The 22,329-nt window shown below is 42.5% G+C and overlaps 1 protein-coding gene across 3 annotated transcripts in view; it reads left to right on the top strand.

Annotated features, from left to right (window-relative positions):
* LOC148011632 (NAD(P)-binding Rossmann-fold superfamily protein) overlaps positions 1 to 19,506 on the top strand; it is a 65,795-nt gene extending 46,289 nt beyond the window's left edge. For all 3 annotated transcript variants that reach the window (XM_087670110.1, XM_087670111.1, XM_087670112.1), the window contains exon 5: positions 18,838 to 19,506. In XM_087670110.1, the coding sequence (XP_087526236.1) occupies positions 18,838 to 19,296 (459 nt within the window). In that variant the 3' untranslated portion in view covers positions 19,297 to 19,506. The remainder of the gene's footprint in view (positions 1 to 18,837) is intronic.
* Positions 19,507 to 22,329: the final 2,823 nt, after the last annotated feature.

Here is a 22,329-nt window from a genome sequence, read left to right as displayed (position 1 = left end):
TAATTCCTCGTATGCACGCCGGCGTTCCTCAGTCCATTCGAATATTATCAGCAACTTGTACAGAGGTCTAGCAATTAGTGCATAGTTCAATACAAATCTCCGATAATACCCCGTATGGCCTAGGAAGCATCGAACTCCCTTGTAATCAGATGGTGGTGGTAGATCAACAATAACCTTGACTTTTGAAAAGTCCGTGGCAGTGCTATTCTTTGACACCATGTGCCCTAGGATGTCTCCATGTTTTACCTAGAACTGACACTTCAAGGGGTTCAACGAGAGACGATACAATTGATATCGTTCAAAGATCGCTCGGAGTTTTTCTAGGTGTTCCATCCAATTATAGTGAATACACAGATCATCAATGAATACTTTTAACCCTTTCCTCAGCATGCCTTTGAATATGGCACACTTGAGCCTTTGAAATGTGATTGGTGCGTTTGTCAACCCAAAGGGCATGACTATGTAGGTAAAGATTCCCCACTCAGTGGTGAATGCAGTCTTGTGCCTATCGCGAGGATGTACTTGCACCTTAATATACCCTGAGAAGCTGTCCAAAAAATTGTAGGCCTCTTTACCAGCTACTCGCTCGAGCATATACTTAGTTTACGACAATGGGTAATTATCTCTCTTGGTAGCCGTGTTGACTTTCTTGTAGTTGATGCATACTTTGATCTTTCCGTTTTTTTAATTATTATAGTACGATCACTATGGGTGAGACCCAGTCCGTGTGCTCAATCTCGTAAATGAATCCTGCTCTCAATAGTTTATCGATTTCTTCTTTGATAGCGTGAGCATGCTTGGGATTCATAGGATATGGTCGCTGCTTGATTGGTGTTGCATCGGGGGTCATGGGTATATATTGAGTCACTATACTTGGATTTGCCTCTTTTAGCTCATCGAGAGACCAAGCAAAGATGTCTATGTACTCCCGTAAGAGAGCAATGAGCCTGGCGTTCTCCTCCTCAGTCAAGTCATCGGTTATAAAGACAGGTCGAGGTGTCTCCCCGTCCTTAGCTAGATTAATCTCCTTGACTTTGGTTGGCCCTTCTATTGTCTGCCATGTCGTTTGGCTCCTAGCAAGATCACTACCCTATCGCCCTTCTTAAACTCTGGAATCGTTTCGGTAGGTCTTGCGGCGTTCTTTGCTCCTTAGCTTGTGGTTCCTTTGATTGTCCCCTTTGTTCCTCCTTTAACCTTCGGCACCTTAGGTGGACTGGTAGGTCCCCCTTGGTATGTCTAGTCTTAGGCGGTTATCTCAGGATCAGTATTTGAGCTTACCTCTGACTCGGAATCGAACTCTCCGTCTTCACTAGAGGAGGGAGTTTCTCTTGGTGGTTGAAGCTCGAATGGTGACTCTGTCCTGAATAATGAAACGACGCTTGGTTGGGCTAGGCTTGCTTGCTCATAGTCAATTGTACCTATGTGCTCCAACCATGTGCGATTGCAATCCATATATGCATGAGTTCTCTCTCGATTCTAAAAGTGCTATTCTTTTGAGGTTTGGAGTTTGTCCGATTACATGTCTCTCAGTGTCGTATCCTATCGTGTCAATTTCCCTTTTGGTTTCCTCACTTATAGAACAACAGTCTTCGTACTTATCATCCGAACTATTTCCCTCTGACTGCTCATCATCTCCTAGGTTCTGGTCTCTAGCCTCACTCTCATCAATGACTAGGGTCCAATTATACATCAAGTTTAGGTCGTGCACCTTAGTCCACCTCCACTTAGGTTCGTTCATGAGATCCTTGAGAGGTTTCAAGTTAGCAGCAGGGTTACCGGCTAAGTTGCCTGTCATGTACTTCAAGACCTTGTGGAGTTGTAGCCTATTGCTAGGGACATGGAACGTGATAGGTTTGGGTCGGCACCAAGAACCTCCGGCCATCATGTAGAGTGGCACTGTAGGATTCCTCTTGGGCACTCTCACTTAGGGTCTTTGATTACCGGTCTAAGTTTCAGGGTCTTCTTCTACTAGGGGGTAGTTCAGTTTCTTAGGTCTGAGTGAGTTCCTTATTATTTGCAAATAGTCCTCAATTAACCGGTACTCAGGGTATGTTTGTGTGCGTGTGCTCTTTTCCGTGCATTGTGTGAAATCAAGCTTTCAACTTTTCTTTAGGTGCACTTTCAAGTATCAAAAAATAATGTGGGGTGTAATGCAGAATGGTAAATGTAGCTTTAGCACTCTCATCTATGTTCTCGGCCCAATAGGGCTTTAAGCTCGGTTGCTGGCCGCTCTTGCTGGTCTCTAGGGTCTGTGCTGCGTCCTTCCGCTTAGTCAAGGTCTAATTGAGGGTCTATGGCTCAGTTTGGTGCTCTTAGTAGGGTGGATGGCTAGCAAGTTGGCTAGCGTCGTTGCTAGATTTGCAATTCACTAGTTCGGGGATGAAACCCTTACTCCTACTATCTATCCAAACAATAAGGTGATGGTTGGAAATAGGTTGCGTGGGGTTGGATGGTGATGGGGTGTGGTCGGTGATGGTTGAACATAGGAGGTTTGTCTATTTATAGATGCAAAAGGATTCTCCCAAATTAGGGTTTTGTAAGGGACACATAAAGTGCCTCTAATCTCTGATGGTCAAGGGAGAGGAGGTTGTTCAAGCACCTAGTAGAGCGAGGTAGCACATGTGTGCCACGTCTTTGGAGAGGTAATAGGGATATGGGCTTTGGGCCTCCTAAAATGCCTTTCACATCACCTTGCTATCTTGCTCCAAGAATAGTTGACAGGACTTATCCTCTAACTTGGCCAAGTATGCCCTCTTCTTTCTCCTCACTAGGCAGCGAAAGATAGGCTCCTTGTGCTTCCTCTTGTTGGAGGTGAGTTTAAGTTTCTCTTCTTTTTGCATTGTACTGGGTATTGTATGGGACATTTTTCTTTGAAGGGGTGAGAGGAGGGTGAGTGTGTAGGGAAACGCATAATAGCCGAGGTATGGAGTGTGACGAAACCCTTACTTCGTCGCTCAATTTGAGGCATGCAAGTGCTTAAGCTTGAATCCGTTTGTCTCGGCAATGGAACTAAAATGTAATGGGAGCTCACGGTCACTCGCCAAGATGGGCTGCTTATTCTTTCAAGTGTTTCAAGCGAGCACAAATGGCTCTCTCTCACCTAGCTGATGCGCCTTCGATCCTATAGGGGTGTAGTGAGCTTACCTTGATGTCCGAACGCGTAGCCTCCTCCCTCGAGCAACGTGGTAGCTCCACGATTCTAGATGCGAGCTCAAGCAACCTCAAGCCTCCACCTTCAAGCTCCATCCTCCATCGCTGCGCGCGAGACAAGAGAAGAGAAGAAGAGAGGAGACGATGGAGAGCTTCTTCTCCTTGATCCCTCACCCTCACACACTCACTTCTGCACACTCTCCCACTCCCTCTCTCAAGCACATAAGCAAGCAAGAAGGAGAGAAGAAGCAGAGATCACTTTTGCCACACACCAAAGAATGAGCTTCTCATTCACTATTTGAGTTTAATTCCTTTTGGACGGTGATCCTTTTTTTTGGATGGCCGGCGGTGGCCTAGTAGGCTCTCTTTTCTATTGTCCTCCTATCTTCTTAGTTTCCTTTCTACTACTCATCTACGCTTGCAATTTGCACAGGAGGGAGCTTGGCACTCTTTTACAAAAGTTTCAGGGGCGCCTTGCATTTAAAACTACGCTTTTGTCTTTGACTTAGTATTTGAGGCCGCCCTTGCGCTTTTGGCCGTTTCCCTTCCTGCTTTTTCTGTTGTGTCCGATTTCCTTCTGGGCTGCCTCTTTTAGTTCCTGACTTGTGCATTTTTACTTTTTCCGCTTTTGCTTGTGCTGAGGTTAACAAATCTCTCCATGAGGGACACTGTCCAAGTGGCACTTGCTGCATGAGCAGTCTTCATCATACAATATACTATGCATTCCATTGTGCAGAGCACAACTGGATAGATCCTAAGGTGTTTTTACCGGTGGATTACACCACCATTCTTCTTTACATGATACTTCATCACCTTTTTCCTCATCATCAACATTCTTGAGTGGTTGGGTAAGCTTGTATTGTTTTGTGATGTGTTGGGTATACCATCCCTATTCTCGTATTCTGGGTCACTGTTACTTAATTGGCCGCCGCCCCTAAAATTAGCTTTCCACAACCACCATTTAAAAAGAAAAGGAAGTTCAATGTGGTTCCATCCACCTTTGTAGGGCTTGGTAGGCCACTAGATAGCCGACGACACCCTTTGTCTGATGACTTATCCTCTCTGGGGTGACTACTTGGATTCCCTTAGTAAGGTAACCATTGCATCTATAGTCTTGGTAGGCCATTGAGTAGTTGATGTGTACCCTTTGTCTGATGCTTTGGATGCTTTAGGGTGGTACGCCTTGGGGTAAACATTGCCGGCCTTCTCTTTTAGGCTTAGTTTAGGGCCTGAGAGGGGGTGTTGATCTAAAACTTTCTTTTCAATTGATTAGCATTTTCAAACAGCCCCAAAACGTGCTTAATTGATGAAAAACACAAATTTGGTGTGCAGCTTCAGAGAGTTTTAGTGGTTCCCCAAAACCCTAGTTTTTGGGCCACCCTTTAACATCTATAAATAGATAGGTTGCCTACCATTCAGTCTCATCCTTTTGTGCAGGTTTCTCACTCTACCTTGCAAATTTCAGCTATTAGCTACTTACCAGTTGCTGGCCAGCCATCACCGATTGCAGCTTATCACTATCCAGCCATAGGCGGCTTGTTTTCAGCCATCACCCTGCTATTTAGAGGTCTCCATTTGTTGTGTCATCATAGCACCTGATTAGCTTGGGTTTTCAACATCTAGTGTTAGGCGATAGGTTGCTGTTATCTCTTCCACTGGGTGATTGCTGCAGTACCTGCGTTTTTGCTGTCCAGTAGGCCATCCATATCAGCAAACATCTCTCCTGTTGTTGCATGATAGTTCTTTGCCTCCAGTGATCACTTTTCAACCTTTCTTTGGTGGTACACTGTTGCGTTTACTAGATTTCAGCCTATGACTATGGTGTTTTGGTGACTAGCTTGCTGCCCTTTAGTATTCAGCACTCTCTTTGGTGTGCAAATCGGATGCTGTATGCGTATGTAGCGAGCACTAGAAGGTTCCCAAGAACAAAGAACTCTACTTTAAGCTCAAAATTCAAGAGAATAGACTTGTGCGACATGAGGCAAAAAGACCAATTGAGTACAATATTTCCCTATGTCTTGTGTGAGCACTCCACAAAGCATGCATTTAATATTTTATTCATCTCCAAGCTAAAAAATAACCCAATTTTACAATTAGCATGTCTTAGCTTTTGTGTTTGTTTTTGTCTAAATAAAGAATAAAGCGGTTGGGCGGCCCAAGAGTCGAACAGTACCCAAATACAATGTCCAATAATGAATATTTAAACCGTGCGTCCATGTGCATACAAAATAATAAATATATGTCAAGCGCTTCAATAAATAAGCGCACCAAAATAAATATTAGCGCCATGCCTAAGACGCGTGCCTATCAAAAATGATAATTTTTTCTAAATAACTTGAATACACGCTATCACTTAGTGCTTCCCAGCGTCACCGTCGCTTGCTCTGCACATCAACTGAAGCATTCACAATTGTTAGAAAATAATAAAATTAAATCGACAAAAGTGAATACCTAGCAGTCTTCAGCTACAAAATAAATAAATAGGTTGGAACTCTGTCATAACCTTAGCTTAATACGAGTGCGCACTCTAAACTCATAAACGTCCATTAATTTAAATATGTATTTTGCGGAATCACCCACTATGGAATCACCCACTTATACACTAAATTATCGTGATGCCTGAAAAGGACAGGCGTCCCCGTCAAATTTTCGCACAAGGAATCCACCTTGTGTACGAGCCCCGGCAAATAAATATAATTTTATGGAGTCCACTGCAAAATCTCACGGAATCCACCGTGGAATATGCCTCATGGCATCACTCTCATCTCTAATTGGTGGTTACTGCGCTTGGGATCCATCTCCAGTGGACGTCACTCTTTGACATTGCATTGCTTTGCCCTTCGGCATTTTGTATATTTTTACATTCATTTAGAGCATTCGTTCACTTTAGAGTTTCTTCTCTCTGTGTTTCTCTCTGTGTTTGAGTTTTGAGTTTTTATGTTTTGTGTTTTGTATTTAGGTTTTGAGTTTTGTGTTTCGGTCTTGGTTGTATATGCTATGTTTTCTTAGTGCAAACCCTAGCATATCTTCACATCTAGGTGTTCAAGTCTTGAGTTGATCAAATCTGGGTAGAGATGGGTCCATTTCAATCAAATTCAAGGTCAAATTCCTCTAGCTAGGCTAGAAGGGTTGAAGTGATGCATACAAGGTGTTTTAAGTGTTAATGCCTCAAATTTTGTGTTAAATCCAAGGGTATGGAGTCAAGTAAGTCGAGGTATTAGCTTCCAAGTACCACTTAGGAATGATTTAGTGCTAACTTAAGAATGGAAAGCTAATTGAAAAGAGTGTACAATGGAAGAGGAAAGACAAGATGAAGTCCTAAAGAGTACTTAATCTAAGGACAAGTAGCCAATGGGCTTGACTAAATTAGCCGACGGAGCTAAGCGTGGAATGAGTTAAGACTAGGCTAAGGATACACTAGCCTAATATATCCTAAGCATCTTATAGGCTAAGGCAAAGTTGATGTGATGAATATGTACAAGAGCTCTTGGCTTTCCTACTATCTACAATATCCACTCTTGGCTTTGCTACTATCTACACTATCCCTTGTGTAATCTAGAAGTTACAACTAATAACTTGCTACCATCTATGTAATGTAGTCATCTACAATTTTATTCTTCCATAGCACCACGGTAACTTGCAAAGTTGCAAGTGTGTTCACATGGGACAGTGTATCCTACACCATTTGCATTTAAGGTTAGATCTTAATTTGGTGAGGTTTTTTCTGTGAGACTAGATGTTATGATTTTCCACTTGAAACACCGAGAATGACCTCAAAAACATCCACCTTTCAAAGTCTGTATGCTTCAGTGACCAAGCTCGTATCAATTTCACAAGCATGAGTTTCCATGACACTTTCATCTTATAGAATGTCATTTATTTCCTTGCCAAGGGGATATTAAAACATTTAAACCCCCGTGCACTTGTTCACAATTAGCTCCAAGGTTGTGATAATTTGTTAGTGAGATGGTTGCTCCAAAGTAATCCATGACAGCTGATGTACATAAATCTATTTCATTGAACAATTTTGAGTTGCACATGTAACAACCATGCTTATAGTTTCATATATTTCAATTTTGAATTTAGTCTTTGCATAGAACACTCTTTTCCCTTTTCCTTGAGGCATTCTAGGCTATTGGATGATGGCTAACAAGCTCTTTGGGTTGCATTATAATTTACTATTAGCAAAAAATAAATATGTCAATCTTTGTGACCAACTTGTGCACTCAACCTACAGCGAATCCAAGTAGGCTCAACGTAAATATGAGCCCACAAACATCTCTTTTCTCATTTTGGGGCAAAAAAGTTCATTAACATAGGTTTGATTATGAAGTGTAAGCCATATGACAACATGAAGGCTTCTGTTGGATGCATAGCCATGTGGTGAGGAACGCCCTCAAAGGACATCCTTGTCTTACTGATCCACCAAATATGCTTGATTTAGACAGACTTATACAATTCATTGTATTGTTCCATCCTTTTGTTAGAGTGAAGCAATGTGGAAGTGAATGACCGTGACAGAGTGAATAGAGAGAGAGGAGAGAGAGAGAAAGAGAATGAAACGCAGAAAATCTGCAGTGAAGAATGCTGTATAAGGATGCAGAATTATACATGGGCGTAGAGAGAATATTTGCGTATGCCTCCACCTCGAGGATCTCGATCTCCGTCAGCCCCAAGAGCAATCTCCGTAGTCTGTAGGCTGAAATCTGTGAGACACAATTGCCAAGACTGCAGAAAACGCAGCCTATTTATAGGCTGAAAATAGTGCCCGAAAATGATCAGGTCGGCTGCAATTAATGCAGCCGACTGATGCAATTCAACTGCTGCCACGTGGCAGCCTGCTTGCGTGGCCGTGCTTGCCAGTCTAGGGAATGACTCTTACACCCTCTCTTAGATCCTGGACAAGGTAGTAGATGGAGGGATCTGGAATGTCGGTGAAGTAAAGCTTGGGGAAGTGCCTTTGAAAACAAATCTGCAAGGTTGTCTTCGGTCTTATAGTATTCCACATTGATGGTCTCATCCAGAAGCTTCTCCCTGATGAAGTGGTATTGGATCTCTATGTGCTTCGTTCGGGCATGGAATACAGGATTCTATGCCAAGGCAATGCAACTCTCATTGTCGCACCGTAGAATAGTAGGATGAGTTTGGGGGCAGCCAAGCTCCTCCAATAATTGCCAAAGCCACACAGTCTCACATGTGGTAGAAGACACAGCTTGATACTCTGCCTCAATTGAAGATAGGGCTACGGTGGGCTACTTCTTGCTACTCCAAGAGATGGCACCAACACCCAAGATAAAACTATAACCTGTAGTAGACCGCCTTTGGTCCACATCGCCAGCTCAATCCGAATCACTCCACCCTACAAGAACAAGATCGGAAGCACCTATACTTACTGGATAGGAAATTGCTAGGCCAGAGGTCTCCCTCAGAAACCGTATTATCCTATGAGTACCTACCAATGCACCTGTTGACCAAAACTTAGATCAACCCGTGTGTTGAGGAGCTAAATCAATGATCCAATTAGTTGACGGTAGTGGGTAGCATCCGCCAAAGGAGAATCTGAGTGTGAAGTAGCCTTCCAATTCGGATCCATAGGAGTAGAAATGGACCGACAATCCTCCATCTCAAAAGTCACCAAGAGCTCATGTACATATCTTTATTGAGAAATGAAAATCCCCCTTTGAGTCTAATAAATCTCGTGGCTACTTATAACAATCAAGTCATCAACATACAAAACAAACAACACACAACCACCCTTGGAAGTGTGCACATAAAGCTGCAGATCGGTCCTAGAGCACCGATATCCCAACTTTGCTTGGAGAAAGGAGTCAATCTTCTTGTTCCAATCACGTGGAGTGTGCTTTAGGCCATACAAGGCCGCCTTCAACTTGTAAACCTTCCCATTTGAGAAACCAAAGCTAGGAGGCTGCTCTACATAGATCTCTTTCTTCAAATCACTATTTAAGAAGGCCGACTTCACATCCAACTGAAAGACATGTCATCTCCTATGACCAACCAAGGCAATAACATCACGAATAGTCGCCATACGAGTAGTAGGGGAAAAAGTATCATGGAAATCAACACCTGGGCATTGAGGAAAACCTTTAGCAACAAGGCGAGCCTTGTGCTTGTCCAAAGAGCCATCACTATGGTACTTGGTCTTGAAGACCCATTTGATACCAATCACCTTATGAGAGGGATGAGGCACAAGGTACCAAGTGCCGTTCTGCTCAATAGCCTTCAATTCGGCTTCCATCGCTTTCCGCCAATGATCAGAGTCCAGACTGTAAAGCCTCCTTCACGGATGTAGGGTCTCTATCCTACGTAACACGTGACATCAAAAAGTACTTAGAGCAAACAAGCTCCATAGTATGTGCTTGGTGCCTTTGGGACCTCTGCTGTCCATCCTACGGTTGCCACTTCTCAGGGATCCCCTTGATCCTTGAATAAAGAGCGTGTCATGGGCCGAACGAGGAGGAGGTCGGTTGGCGCTCCCCATCTACTGAAGTTTTTGGAAGGTCCACTGTCAATGGAGGACCAATTAGTAAATCTGGTGGTTGGGAAGTAAGCTCTTTATCTGAAGAAGAGTCCTTAACAGACACAAGCTCAAGAGAAACAATCGCGGGGACCCAGCTATCACTGGGATCTCCAAATACAGGGTGGTCCTCATCTCTCTCTGGGGCTGGAACCTCCACGAACCGAACATCTGGGCTCGTGTAGACATCCCGCTTAATAGGATCATACAATCGGTAGCCTTGAGATTGCGAGCTACAGCTCACAAGCACCTGTCTTTTGGAAGTTGCTTCAAATTTGTCACGTTGTGTCTTTGGGATATGAACATAAGCATCATACCCAAAAATCCTGAAATAAGAAACATCTAGCTTTGACCCAAAGTACTCCTAATAAGGGGTCATACTAACAATGGTGGAAGTAGGGGAACGATTAAGGATGTGAACTACAGTAGCCATAGCCTCAGCCTATAGACACTGAGGTACAATGAGTATGAAATACAAACTGCCTCGAAGGGATTCCGTCCTCATCGGTCCACAAAGATCGATAGAAACAAGCTTCAAGGTTATCGAAGACCCTCCTTGAAGCCTTGCAAGGAACAACATCACGAGTCTACGTCCCACGGATGCAGGATACACAAGATTGCTGACTCATCACAATATCTGGAAAACCTCGAAGAAACCGATCCTTAGACACCTTCGGAAGGTAATCATAATTGAGGTTGCCAAACCGAGCATACCAAAGCTCGGATTGAGTTTGAGAGGTAAGAAAAAGAGAAGTCAAGGTAGAAAAAGGCTGCAACTTGTAGACTCCATTCTCCTCATCCTCGATCAAGAATCCGAAAAGAATCCCCATCAAATTCGACCAAGAGGCCGAGGGCACAAATCTTGTGCTCTAAGAGAAGATGACACCCCAAACCTGGCACATAGTACCTTAGATGCATGGGCACCACCACGCCCATCTGGAATAAGATGCATGTTGCCCTGTTCTTGAATAGGAATAGACGAACTATCTCCAATAAGAATCTGTTCATGAGAAGGCCGCGAATGAGTAACATCTCTGGAAGGAGTCATGTGCCTAGAGGCACCACTGTCAACAATCCACTCCCGAGTGAATGGGGCCGTCAACGTAGCATCAGAAGTCGGCAGGGTTGAATCCTCAACCACCTCCAAATGGGGGAAAGTAGCTGATGAGGGAGCAGCCATCGCTTCGGAATACTTTGAAGATTTCTCCTTCTCCTTGTCAAGGCAAATCCTTCTTCCAGTCACCTGTTTTGCTACAAATGTGACAAGTAGACTCCTTGTCTTTGTCCTTCTTAGATTTGTCTTCCTTCTTCTTTTGGTCCTTCCCCTTCTTCTGAGAGGATTGACCAACCAAAGCCTTAGACTTCGAAGCATTGGTTTCTTTCAGTTGCTCCTCTTGGTCTAAGACCGTAGGAACCAACTCTTCCCATTGAAGAGTCTATGACCGCCTTGAAGCAATCAAGGCAAAATAAAAACCACTGAAGCGAGGTGGTAACTGTGAACGGAGCCGCCGTTATCGCCATGTATTTAGAAGTGATCACCTTCCGTGCGTTTTGAACTTGCATCTGAAGCTGCCTTAGCTTGTTGATATGTTCCCTCATGGATGATGACTTGTTGATACTCATGGTTCTCATTTGCACTTCCAAAGAAACTGCTTCACGACGACCATCCGATTATTCATTTTTGAACGTTGAAAACGCAGCCTTGTGTCGCACTGAAAACTCCTCTTCAGATGGGTCCTTCGATGCTTTGATACCGTGTCAAGAGTGAAGCAATGTGGAAACGAATGACCGTGACAAATAGTGGAGAGAGAGAGAGAGAGAGAGAGAGAGAGAGAGAGAGAGAGAGAGAGAGAGAGAGGAAATCTGAAGTGAAGAATGTTGTATAAGGATGCAGAATTATACACGGGAGGACAGAGAATATCTACGTATGTCTCCACCTCGAGGATCTCAATCTCCATCAGCCCTAAGAGCAATCTCCGTAGTTTGTAGGCTGAAATCTGTGAGAACACAATTGCCAAGACTGTAGAAAACACAGCCTATTTATAGGCTGAAAATAATGCTTGAAAATGATAAGGTCGGCTGCAATTAATGCAGTTGACTGATGCAGTCTGCGACTGCTGCCATGTGGCACCTGCTTGCATGGCCTTGTTTGCTAGTTTAGTGAATGATTCTTAACACCTGCCACATCAATACATGACAATTAACCTTTTTGAGAGATATCCTATTTTATCAAGTCCCCTCATCCCCCCATGTGAAGATATGCTAGGGTTTGCATAGAGGGAACATAGAATATACGACCACGGGTGAAACACAAAGACTTAGACAATGATATGTAAAACTCAAACCATAGATGCAAAACACAAAACACAAAATGCAAAACACAAACACAAATAGAGAAGAAAGAGAACTCTAAAGTGAATGAATCAATGCTATAAATGAAGGAAAGAATGTACAAGATACTCAAGGAGAGAGCTGCCCATTAGCTAGTGGCTCTTGTGGGAGTGGGGTGAGGGAGGTTTTGATGTGTATTGTCCACCAAAGATAGTTCCTAAGTGTAGTAACCGCTAGTCAGAGCAAAGGCTGATGAAGAAAGGTATTTAAAACACAAAAATGACCTAATGTAGATGATAGAAGCTCACCATCGTAGAAGTGGGAGGTTGGGTGGCAGTTGTAGACCATATTTCAGCAGTTGCTGGGGGCTGGGTAGTGGAAGAGGGTTGATGGTTGAAACTTGTAAGACAAGGATAGGGTTGAATGGTGGGTAGTCCATCTATTTATAGATGTGGAAGGATCCTTCCAAATTAGGCTTTTGCATATTGGATGCTGCTCCTTGTTTAATGAAACTTTTGGTAATTTGTTGTTTTGGGGCCATTTTAAAGAGCTAATCAAGATGTCATGACTTTTTAGCTCAACACTCTCTCTTAGGTCCAAAATTGGAACCAAGGAGGGATTGGAAGAAAAGCTCAAGCCCATTTTTACCCGAAGGTATCCTATCCCAAAGTAGCCAAGGCATTTGACAAAGGGTGCACATTGATTGCCTAGTGGCCTAACAAGACTATAGAGGCGATGGCTATCCTACCAAGGGAGTCCAAGTAGTCACCCTAGAGAGGACAGGGCATTGAACAAAGAGCAGGCGTCAGTTGCCCAGTGGCCCACCAAGTCTTGCAAAGGTAGATGGAACCATAGTGTTTTTTTTTTTTTTTTTTTTTTTTTTTTTTTGGGAGAATAAATATGGTTTGTGGCCTTTCAAGTAACTATGCCCCATAGGGAGAACGAAAAGGGATGGTTAGATCCAATACATTACAAAACAAACAAGCGAACCCAATCACTTGAGGGTGTCGATGACGAGGAAAATGGTGATGGAGTAAGGCGGTGGTAAGGCGGTGAAGATTATTGGTGGAGATAGCTTGGGATCCGCCTAGGTGTGCTCTGCACAATGAGATGCATAGAGGAGTGTGTTACATGATGAGAATGTGCATGTAGCAGGTGCCATTGAGACAGTATCTTTGTGGGAAAATTATTCACTTGCCTAGGTGCCCTTTGCAAAGATGATGAAATCATGCAATGCAAAGGGGAAGGTACAAGTAGGAAGGGAGGTTGATATGGAAGATATGTGTTGAATCTTGTAGAATACCATGAAAGGGTAGGAATCCCCTCTCAACCTTGGATGTCGATGCCAAAGGAGGAAGAGGAGCTTGATGTCGGTCTTTGCGTGGTGCCAAGAACCATGAAGATGAAGATGAGGATGAAGCACCCTGATTAGAAGAGCAAGCTAGAAGTCACTATCATGATAGCATCGAGAGACGTTGCACAAGTTGCGATCCTTGAGAGGGGAAGCCTTCATACTCGGAGAAGAGTAAATCTCCTAGGAAGATGAAACCATGAAACGAATGGTGTGCATCCCATGTCTCTAGTCGAGGAAGGATTGGTGTGAACTTGAATGTTAGCCTTACACTGAAATATAAAACCCTGCAAGAGAGATCAAAATCTGCAAAACAGAGGCCAGTAGTGAGATGCTCGAAAGCAAAACAAAAAAGAAAAGTAAAGCTAAATGAAAGAACAATGCAGTGAGTGTGTATGCATGAGTAAGATTAAAGAAAGAAAGACTAAAGATGGGGCTATCATGGTGTATGTTTGTTAGTAGGTATCTGCCAGTGAAACGACAAGGTGGAGAAGTGGTTCTAGATGAAGGTGCAGAGGATGATCTAGGAATGGATGACAAAGAGTGTGATGGGCAGGGAGCTAGTAGACCAATTAGCTAATTCTTCAAGAGTACTGAAAGATATAGGCTATTGAGGCTGTTTGCATGCCACATGTCCACTAGTCGCATGGGGTAGCAGTGGAAGGCGTAGTGAAATGTCCCCTTAAGATCTGACCTGTACACAAGACATGATGCAAACCAAACTCACCATAAAAGGGATTGGACATTAGACGCACCTCGTAGTTGTAGAGCTAAATGGGCTCACCCTTGAGCTTGGGAGCTAGCAGCATTCCAGGTCACGACTACATCCCAAGGATTGGTGTTCCATACTACCAACGCATACCATCTTGGTGCACACGTCTTGAACAACAGGCCAAGAGTCTAAAAGTGGTAATCACACAATGAATGTGAACAATAGGGCCTTGAGTCCTATCTATAGGACTTAGTTGCCCTAACCCCAAAGTATCCTTAGTGCATTCGAAGTAAGTTACTTTGTAACCACTGTGACCAATGCTACTAGTGCCCATTTGGATGTATAGGGACATAACATGTAGCCCACGGGACTGTTCAATAGAATTGGAGACATCACAATGGTCTACTAGGGTTTCTTAAAAGGAAGACCCTGGGCCTTGGTATGATACTTCTCATCCACATGGCTCGATCTTTGGCAATATGTGCAAAACTCTTTTTTCTTAGGGAGTTGTTGCCAAATGGGTTTTGTTTCATTGCTTTCGTCGAAGGAAGGGGTGCTACCCTTGTTTCATTGCATTTGTGAGTTTTTGCCATTGCTAGTTTTCCCTTGTAAAGAAGAAGCAACTAGACTCCTCTTTGAATAAGAGTATGTGGAGGACTTGTGGACTTGATTGTGTAGCCTCATGTAATGCAATAACTAACACTCGAATCCATAGAATGTTGGCAATCAGGGCAACAAGATAATGTGTTGAATGAAATGGAAATATTTTTCAAGAAGCTTGTTGAAAAAGAATATAACTCGATTGTCATCAGACTTTGGAGAGTCAATAGTGGCAAACTCAGCAAGTAATCGTCGATGTTCGGCCAACTTGACTTTTAGATCATCCCCTTTTTTAATGGAAAACTCATGAATCTCAAAAGTCAAGATTGATATGCTGAGTGCGAATCTTGCGTTGCATAGTAGTCAATGAGACGTCTCCCATGCTCGGATGCGAGGGAAAAATGCTATAACTAAGAATGGAACTCAGAAAGTAACCCTTGCATTAACTCAACATTGATTGTGGCATTGTGGGCTCTCCATTGACAGATGTGCTTAGGGTGAGAAAATTGAGGGTTCAGCATAGGCTCTAGACCAACGATGAGGTCCCAAAGTCCTTGAGATTCAAGCACTTGTTACATGAAGTTCGATCAAGTGGTGAAATTCAACCCATTAAAATGTATCTTATCCGTGAAGGCATTTTGAGCCATAGCAACAAGAGTGGTAGTGCTATAGAATGGGAAGGTGGGGTAGGGTGTGTAGGGCAAGGGAGCGAGAGTACACTTTGAATTAATGTGAGAGTGTCTACCATGCATGTGGGAAGTGTGCACAATGGATCCAAAGGTGGATATGGATTGATTGGGCATGGGCATGGCAATTGCATAAGTAGCCCATGGACGAGGGAGAGGGACATATGGAGTAGAAGATGGAAATCCCTATGTAGTGGTTAACCGTGGAGTGTGTGATGGCACACCATAAGTAGAGGATGGACGTCCTTATGTTTGAGAGGTTGATAGATGAGGAGGTAGTGTTTGGGGGAAGTCAGGGGGTTATCCATCATTGCTGTCCTAGAGTGAAAAGAAGTGCTCTCTTGTGGATATGTGGAAGACACAGTGTTAAAGGGTTGCATTTCCCCTAACAATGTATTGGATGTAAAGGGGTAGTGCAGTGAGGGTAGGTAGAAGATGGTGTGGAAAAAGAGAAAGTGCTAAGAGCTGAGATGGAGGATCCAACTCCTAGCGTGTTGGATGTAGAGGTGGAGTGCAATCTGAGGTTTTGGAATGAAGAAGAGGGGAAATTGAGGTGTATATTAGAAGAGGTTGGAATGGGAGAGTTTTGAGAAGAGTGTTTTACATGCTCAAATGAAACAAAAGATGTAGATACACCTAATGAAGGATGTTTGCTTCGAGAGCCCCCTTTATTGAAGTTTACATACTGAGAATCACTTGAATCTGGCACACCAAAAGGAGAAACAAGAGAGGGTTTTGATTCATATGACTTAAAGGGGTTGTACGAACCTGACACTAGGCTTGGTTGAGATGAAAAAGATGGGTCACGAGTCGTCCCAAATGTTGTATATTCTCCACGATCGGAGAGGTGGCTAGCCTCACTGATCGAATCTGATGGAGTAGCAAAGTTGGTAGGAGGGGTGTAAGATCGACTATATGTGATGTGCAAGTACTCTTCAAACTCCTTTGTCAAGTAATTGAAATTTGGAAACAAGAGAAGAAAAAGAAGGTGAAGGTGGCGTGTCGCCTTCCTCATTGAGTCCATAATGCTTTCTTGGGGCCTCCGATGATGGAGAAGCCTGATAAGACATACTGGGATCCCAAGAAGAAGGTGTTTGAGACATTATCAATATCCGTAGGATGCTTTTTACAAGTATATTCTAACACCATGTGAAGATATGCTAGGGTTTGCATAGAGGGAACAGAGAACGCACGACCATGACTGAAACACAAAGACTCATATGATGATGCACAAAACTCAAATGCAAAACGCAAAAACACAAAGACAAATAGAGAAGAAAGAGAATTCTGAAGTGAATGAATCAATGCTATAAATGAAGGAAAGAATGGGCAAGATGCTCAAGGGTAGAGCAGTCCAACAGTCCATGGCTCTCGTGGGAGCGGGCTGAGGGAGGTGTCGATGTGTGTTGTCCATTGGAGACGGATCCTGAGTGTAGTGACCACTAGTCGGAGCAAAGATTGGATGAATAGAAGTGCTGAAAACAAAAAAACGATCTGACGTAGATGATGGAACCTCATCACTGGCAGCAGTGGGAGGTTGGACGACAGCTGTAGACTACATAGCACTAGTCGTTGGGGGCTGGACAGCTAGTGGAAGAGGACTGATGGTTGAAACCAGCAAGACAAGGATAGGGCTAAATGGTGGGCAGGGCTATCTATTATAGACATGGAAGGATCCTCCCAAATTAGGGTTTTGCATGTGGGACATAGAAACTCTCTAGAATTTCTCTGTTTATGAAACTTTTGGTAATTTGCTGTTTTGGGGCTGTTTTAAAGAGCTAATCAACATATAATGAAATTTTAGCTCAACACCCCACACACTTGTTAAATGGCCATTCTAAATTACATTGTAAAGAAGATAGGTTATGTAGTGTCAGCATAACCATAAACAATGTTAGATGCGGTGAGAAACACAACATACTAATTATGATCAAATTTTTAAGGCCTATTTTGGATCTTCATGAAAATACTTTGGCTTAAAAGGAGAATCACAAAGACTTTGGTGAAGAGATTTCCAAAGCCATTGCAATATCTTGTCCAAGCAAAAACGTCACAGTAGGTATCCAAAGATGTAGGTTGGAACCATTCAACAAAAGCTTGTGAAAACCATGAGATTCGGACCCATGATTTGGGACATAAAATTTTCATCCATGTATTAGAGTTTTGAGCTAGTAGCCTACGATCATCCATTGAATGCACTGTTACAGATGGATTATTTGGAGAGTATTCAATAGGCAACCCTGGGAGTTCTTGATACCCTCCCACAGGACCTGACTGCCCAATCTGAATCTGACATTCATGCTTGCTACCATTTTGCCACTTCTTCACCACCCCTCAAGCTCAATCATTGTTCAATTGGCTCCTTCTACTTTGCTCCTAGATATGCTTGCCCTGCAATGAGCTGTGGGCTATTTTTGATCTCCTTGATTGTCTGTTGATCCCCGCAAGACTTATTTGCCTATCTCTACTGTACACTCCCTCCCTCCCAAGGACACCTACCATGGACCACCGCCATAGTATCCAACGATTTTTGCAAAATCTCACCAACTGACGGTTTTGCTTGGGCTTCCCTCCCCAAATGAGCCTGACTTCCTACCCATCCCATGCCACTCCAGGTTGCATGAAACAGCTTGAGAAAAAACTCCAAACAACAAGGTTCCTAAATGATAGGGGCAGGATTTTGTTGAATTTGGAGTGAAAGGCAGAGGGGAACCCTATAAAACTGGATTTTTTCTCTGTTCATTGGCTGATGTAGACAACATGAAAACTTATATGTAGCATGTTTTGGTATTTCTGTGATATGTAATGTAACTCATGATAGATTATGGTGGTTATGTCCGAGCCTTTCTGAGGCAGTTTGCATTCTCGGCTTGGGTTTAAGACCTATATGGATAACACTTGAAATGATGATACAACTATGTAAACCAGTCTGGCTGGTTGGTACATACTTTCCGTTGGCACATCACAACAGACAGGGTGCAGAATGAAATGGAGGAAGAGCACAGTTTCCATTGGTACATACTTTTTGTTGGCACATCACAACAGACAGAGAACAGATTGAAATGAGGAGGAAGAGCACAGTTTCCATTGGCATGCCACAACAGACAGATGAGCAGATTTAGATGAGGACGAGAAGATTGCAAAAAGGACATCAGGAAGGGGAGGCCAAGGACAGAGGATGGTGCAGGTTGTGGAAGCTCGTATGAGCGGCAAAGCTACTTTTCCTATGTAGTGAAAATGTCTTTTTGAAAACATCCTTTTTGAGTTGTCAGGCCGCATTGTTATCCGCAGTTTTGTATCCTCCAGCCACCAAACATTGATTGCCCTACTTTTTCATATGCTCAAGTAGGCACAAGGTTTGTTTAATTGATTTTAAGTCTAGGTTAATGCTTCTCAAATAGACTCTAATTGAAATTGTAAAGTCACTCAGTATCTGCTTCAAATGATCTGACTAGGATATGTGTGGGTGCAGGTTGGAGTCACTCATTATTTTACTAATTTGAAGGCCAGGCAACAGCTGGGGTATGTTCCTTTTGTAGAACCAAAGGAGGGAATGAGACGGACCATAGAGTATTGGAAAGACAAGCAATCTAAGGAGCTTATTCCAGTTGCACTTTGGGTATCAATGACATCTTTGACGGGCATGCTGCTAGTTTTCTTATGTGCTGTTGTGCCACCTCCATATCTGGGCATTCTTGAGTGGGTTAGGTCACTTGGACTACTAATATTCAGAAGCCCAACAGGAATTCGAATACTTTTTGTGATTTCATTCCTTTTTCACTTAGGGGAAGCCATTTATGCTTGGCACTTGGCAAAAAGAGTTGACATGCTCAATTCAAAGGGATGGTTCTGGCAAACTTTTATGGTAGGTTTCCCATCTCTTAGGCTGCTGCTGAAAAGATCAAAGCAACGATCACATTCTCAAAAATGAGGCTTTTCCAGCCATATGCAGGCCTAACAATCAGCAAGTCCTGCTGCTGTTAAAGTTCTGAACTGTAAAAAAAGAAAAAACAAACTCAATATCTCAGTTACTTCATGAACCCTTTAGGAACTCGATGTGCAATTAAGCACAAGTTCCCTTGTTTCTCAACCAAGATGCTATGACCTGATTTTTCTATTGTTTTAAGAAGATGGTTAATGATATCAGTGTTTAAAACTCTTGATGAGATGAAGTTGAATTGTTGGTCAAATTGACCACTGGGATACCAATCAAATCTGTTGTTGAAGAAGAAAACCAAGTACATGCAAGGCCATCCAGTTCAGTTATTCTCAAGCTGAAGACTCAACATTGCTGGCCATATCAAGTTTCCAAGATGATATTTGATAACTTCTGCACACACGGAGGCTCTTGGTTACTCATTAAGCTGCCAAGGTATTCATCTTTCAGCCAATCAGTGGATAGCATTACATGCTTCATATTCAGTTGTAATAAACACTTGAAACTGTTGGTGTTGTGATGAAAGTATCCTTTGAGCTCGTAAGTTGCTAAACCTAAAAGCGAAGTTCAAAATGTCTCTGCAAGTTGGGCTAACTAGGAGATCCACCATCTAAGTGGTCAGCTACAGTCAATAGTAGGCTATAGTCTTGCATCATAGAAGAAGGTTCTGTAGGCAGATAAATTCAATAGGTGACATGATAGGCATGTTCGATCATCGGTGATTCCATGGTAGAGATGTTATTGGTAGACCTGGATGCGATCTCTAAGATCCTGAAAGGAGATTCACAAAGTTCCTTCAAGGCTAGACCACTCAACAAGTTTATCCCTTATCTGGGAGATGAGTGAGAGTAGTCACTACACTAGTTCTTGTTTTTTCAGTTTAGGAACTATATTTTGTAGCCTGTTTTCTTTGTTTTTATCCTTCGCAAGAGAGGCAGGCCTTCAAGTACTTCAATTCACTATTTGTTTCATGGGTCATTGTGGCATCCTTTACATGTGCATGTGTGCGTGCATGCTGTGCGTATGCGTGTGTGGGCATGTGTGTACGTGTGCATGATGTAAATTGCCATTACAATGAAAAATCCCAAGTGAAGGTAAAGATACACAAAAGATTATGGCCATTTGCACGATAAATGCAAGAGTTGCAAAGTTTGCCTCACCAATTACCAGGATAAAGCCATTGTAGACTTGTCACATTTAATATGTATGAAGTTGACCTTTGCAAGAAGCCTTTTGTGCATGGCAGTGGTTATTATAAAGCTGGAAATAAAGGAACTCAACTTTTGCTTCTCATTGCTTTATTCCACCAATGGGGCATCAAAATGAGGTGTGGGACAGTTCAAAGTTCCCCAATTCCCTTCATTTATCCTCACGAGTCTTTCCTTCACCCTTTCTCTTGTTGGCACAAACCTCATGCTCTTCCTTGTTATGCTTTCTTGCATTCTCTTGAGAGCTGAAAAGGATGAAGATGAAGATGATGTAGGTTCTTTGTGTTCCTAATGTGTATAAGGGCTGGACTATGCAAGTTTTGAGAGCATTAGTGCAGCTACCATTCCAAGACTCGGGGTCTTTGGCAGACTTGGTCTTTGGCATTTTTGATGAGGCTTACCAACGCTTTTGAATGAAACAAGGGGCAGAAGTAAATGCTTTCATTGGTTCATGTTATACGGCAAGAGGATTGAAAAAGGCAAAGCTTTAGCCCTCTCTATGTAGAAAGAGTAGCAAGTTGCTAGTAATAAAAATAAAAGAAGGCAACAAGTAGACATCAACTTCATTTGCTAATAATGTGAAAATAAGAAGTGTAGAAGTTGGTCGTTGCAATGGAGCAAGTCTCCTTAATTTTGGTCAAGTGGTGGCTACATTTCATCAGGAGTAAGTGGGTTTTATGATCTTCTTTTTTGGCGGGTGGGGTGGGGGTGGGGGTGGTGTGTGTGCATGCACGTGCGCATGTGTGCAAGTACATGGGTGTTTTTCTCTCAAGGGCTTCATGGGTTTGTTTAACTTCAATGTTGCACGTATCAAAATGACAAGGGCCTTAACTTCAAGTTCTTTGTTGGTTTTCACCAACTTGGAATTCAAAATTTGACTAAAGATTCTAAGTTTTTTGATTCCAAACTTGATTCCTACACATTTGTATTGGTTATTTTTAATATTAAAAAGTATGTTTAAACTTCAAATAGTGCATTATTTTTATTTTTTCAAATTAATATTAATGAAATGTATTATTCATGCATGTGTATACAAGTTGGTGTTCCCTTACACTAGTAGCCATATGAAACCTTACATGTAAGAAAAGTTGAAAAATAAGTTTTCATTGCACTTTGTAGAACTATAAAAAGGGAGATTTTCAAAGTCTTTGCTTGTAGGTGGTACGCCTCCTATTTAAAGAGTGTATCCTTGGGTTTTTGTTTGCCTTTTCTCTAAAAGAAAAGGTTCATATTTTTTTGCTTACATGTGTGCGTGCACAACATTGTGAGTTGTAATAGTAAACATGTGAGCTTATTGATTTGTCAATGTTGCCTAGATAACTTCTAATAGACCATGCACATGAGCTCTGACTTGTCGGTGTGTTAGAATCTTCCTCTGTGGCAATGACTTTTCTATTGCTCCATTATAACACACTTACGAATGGAAAATTGCTTGTTTTAGTTAGTCTTGCAACATTCTCCAATGTGGCCACACTTGATTGGAAACAATGGTTTTAAATTGACTTGTAAACCACTCGTGTGAGGTCAACCCCCCTTTCATGTTCACATAATCAACTATATGTGGTTGGATATAGAGAATAAGTAGTAGCGGCATGTTCTTCATGTGCACACTTTATAAAGGTGTGTCCATAGTTTTTAAATTAGGTTTAGTTGACTAGTATTGTTGATTGGACATGCTTTTGATGCTTGAAGGTGCATTTGCAATTGACATGATAACCTTCTAAAGGGTGTAACAAATAAGTATTGTTAACTCATTGGCTCCTAAAGAAATGATAAGCTATCTCACTTGGAAGACAATGATGCTTTGTGATTAACCAAA

The sequence above is a fragment of the Lygodium microphyllum genome, chromosome 28 (assembly GCF_053477565.2).
Source record: "Lygodium microphyllum isolate KBCC chromosome 28, Lygodium_microphyllum_v1.1.10, whole genome shotgun sequence".
NCBI lineage: Eukaryota > Viridiplantae > Streptophyta > Polypodiopsida > Schizaeales > Lygodiaceae > Lygodium > Lygodium microphyllum.
The sequence above is the reverse complement of the archived record's forward strand: the minus strand, read 5'-3'. Positions and strand labels throughout refer to the sequence as shown.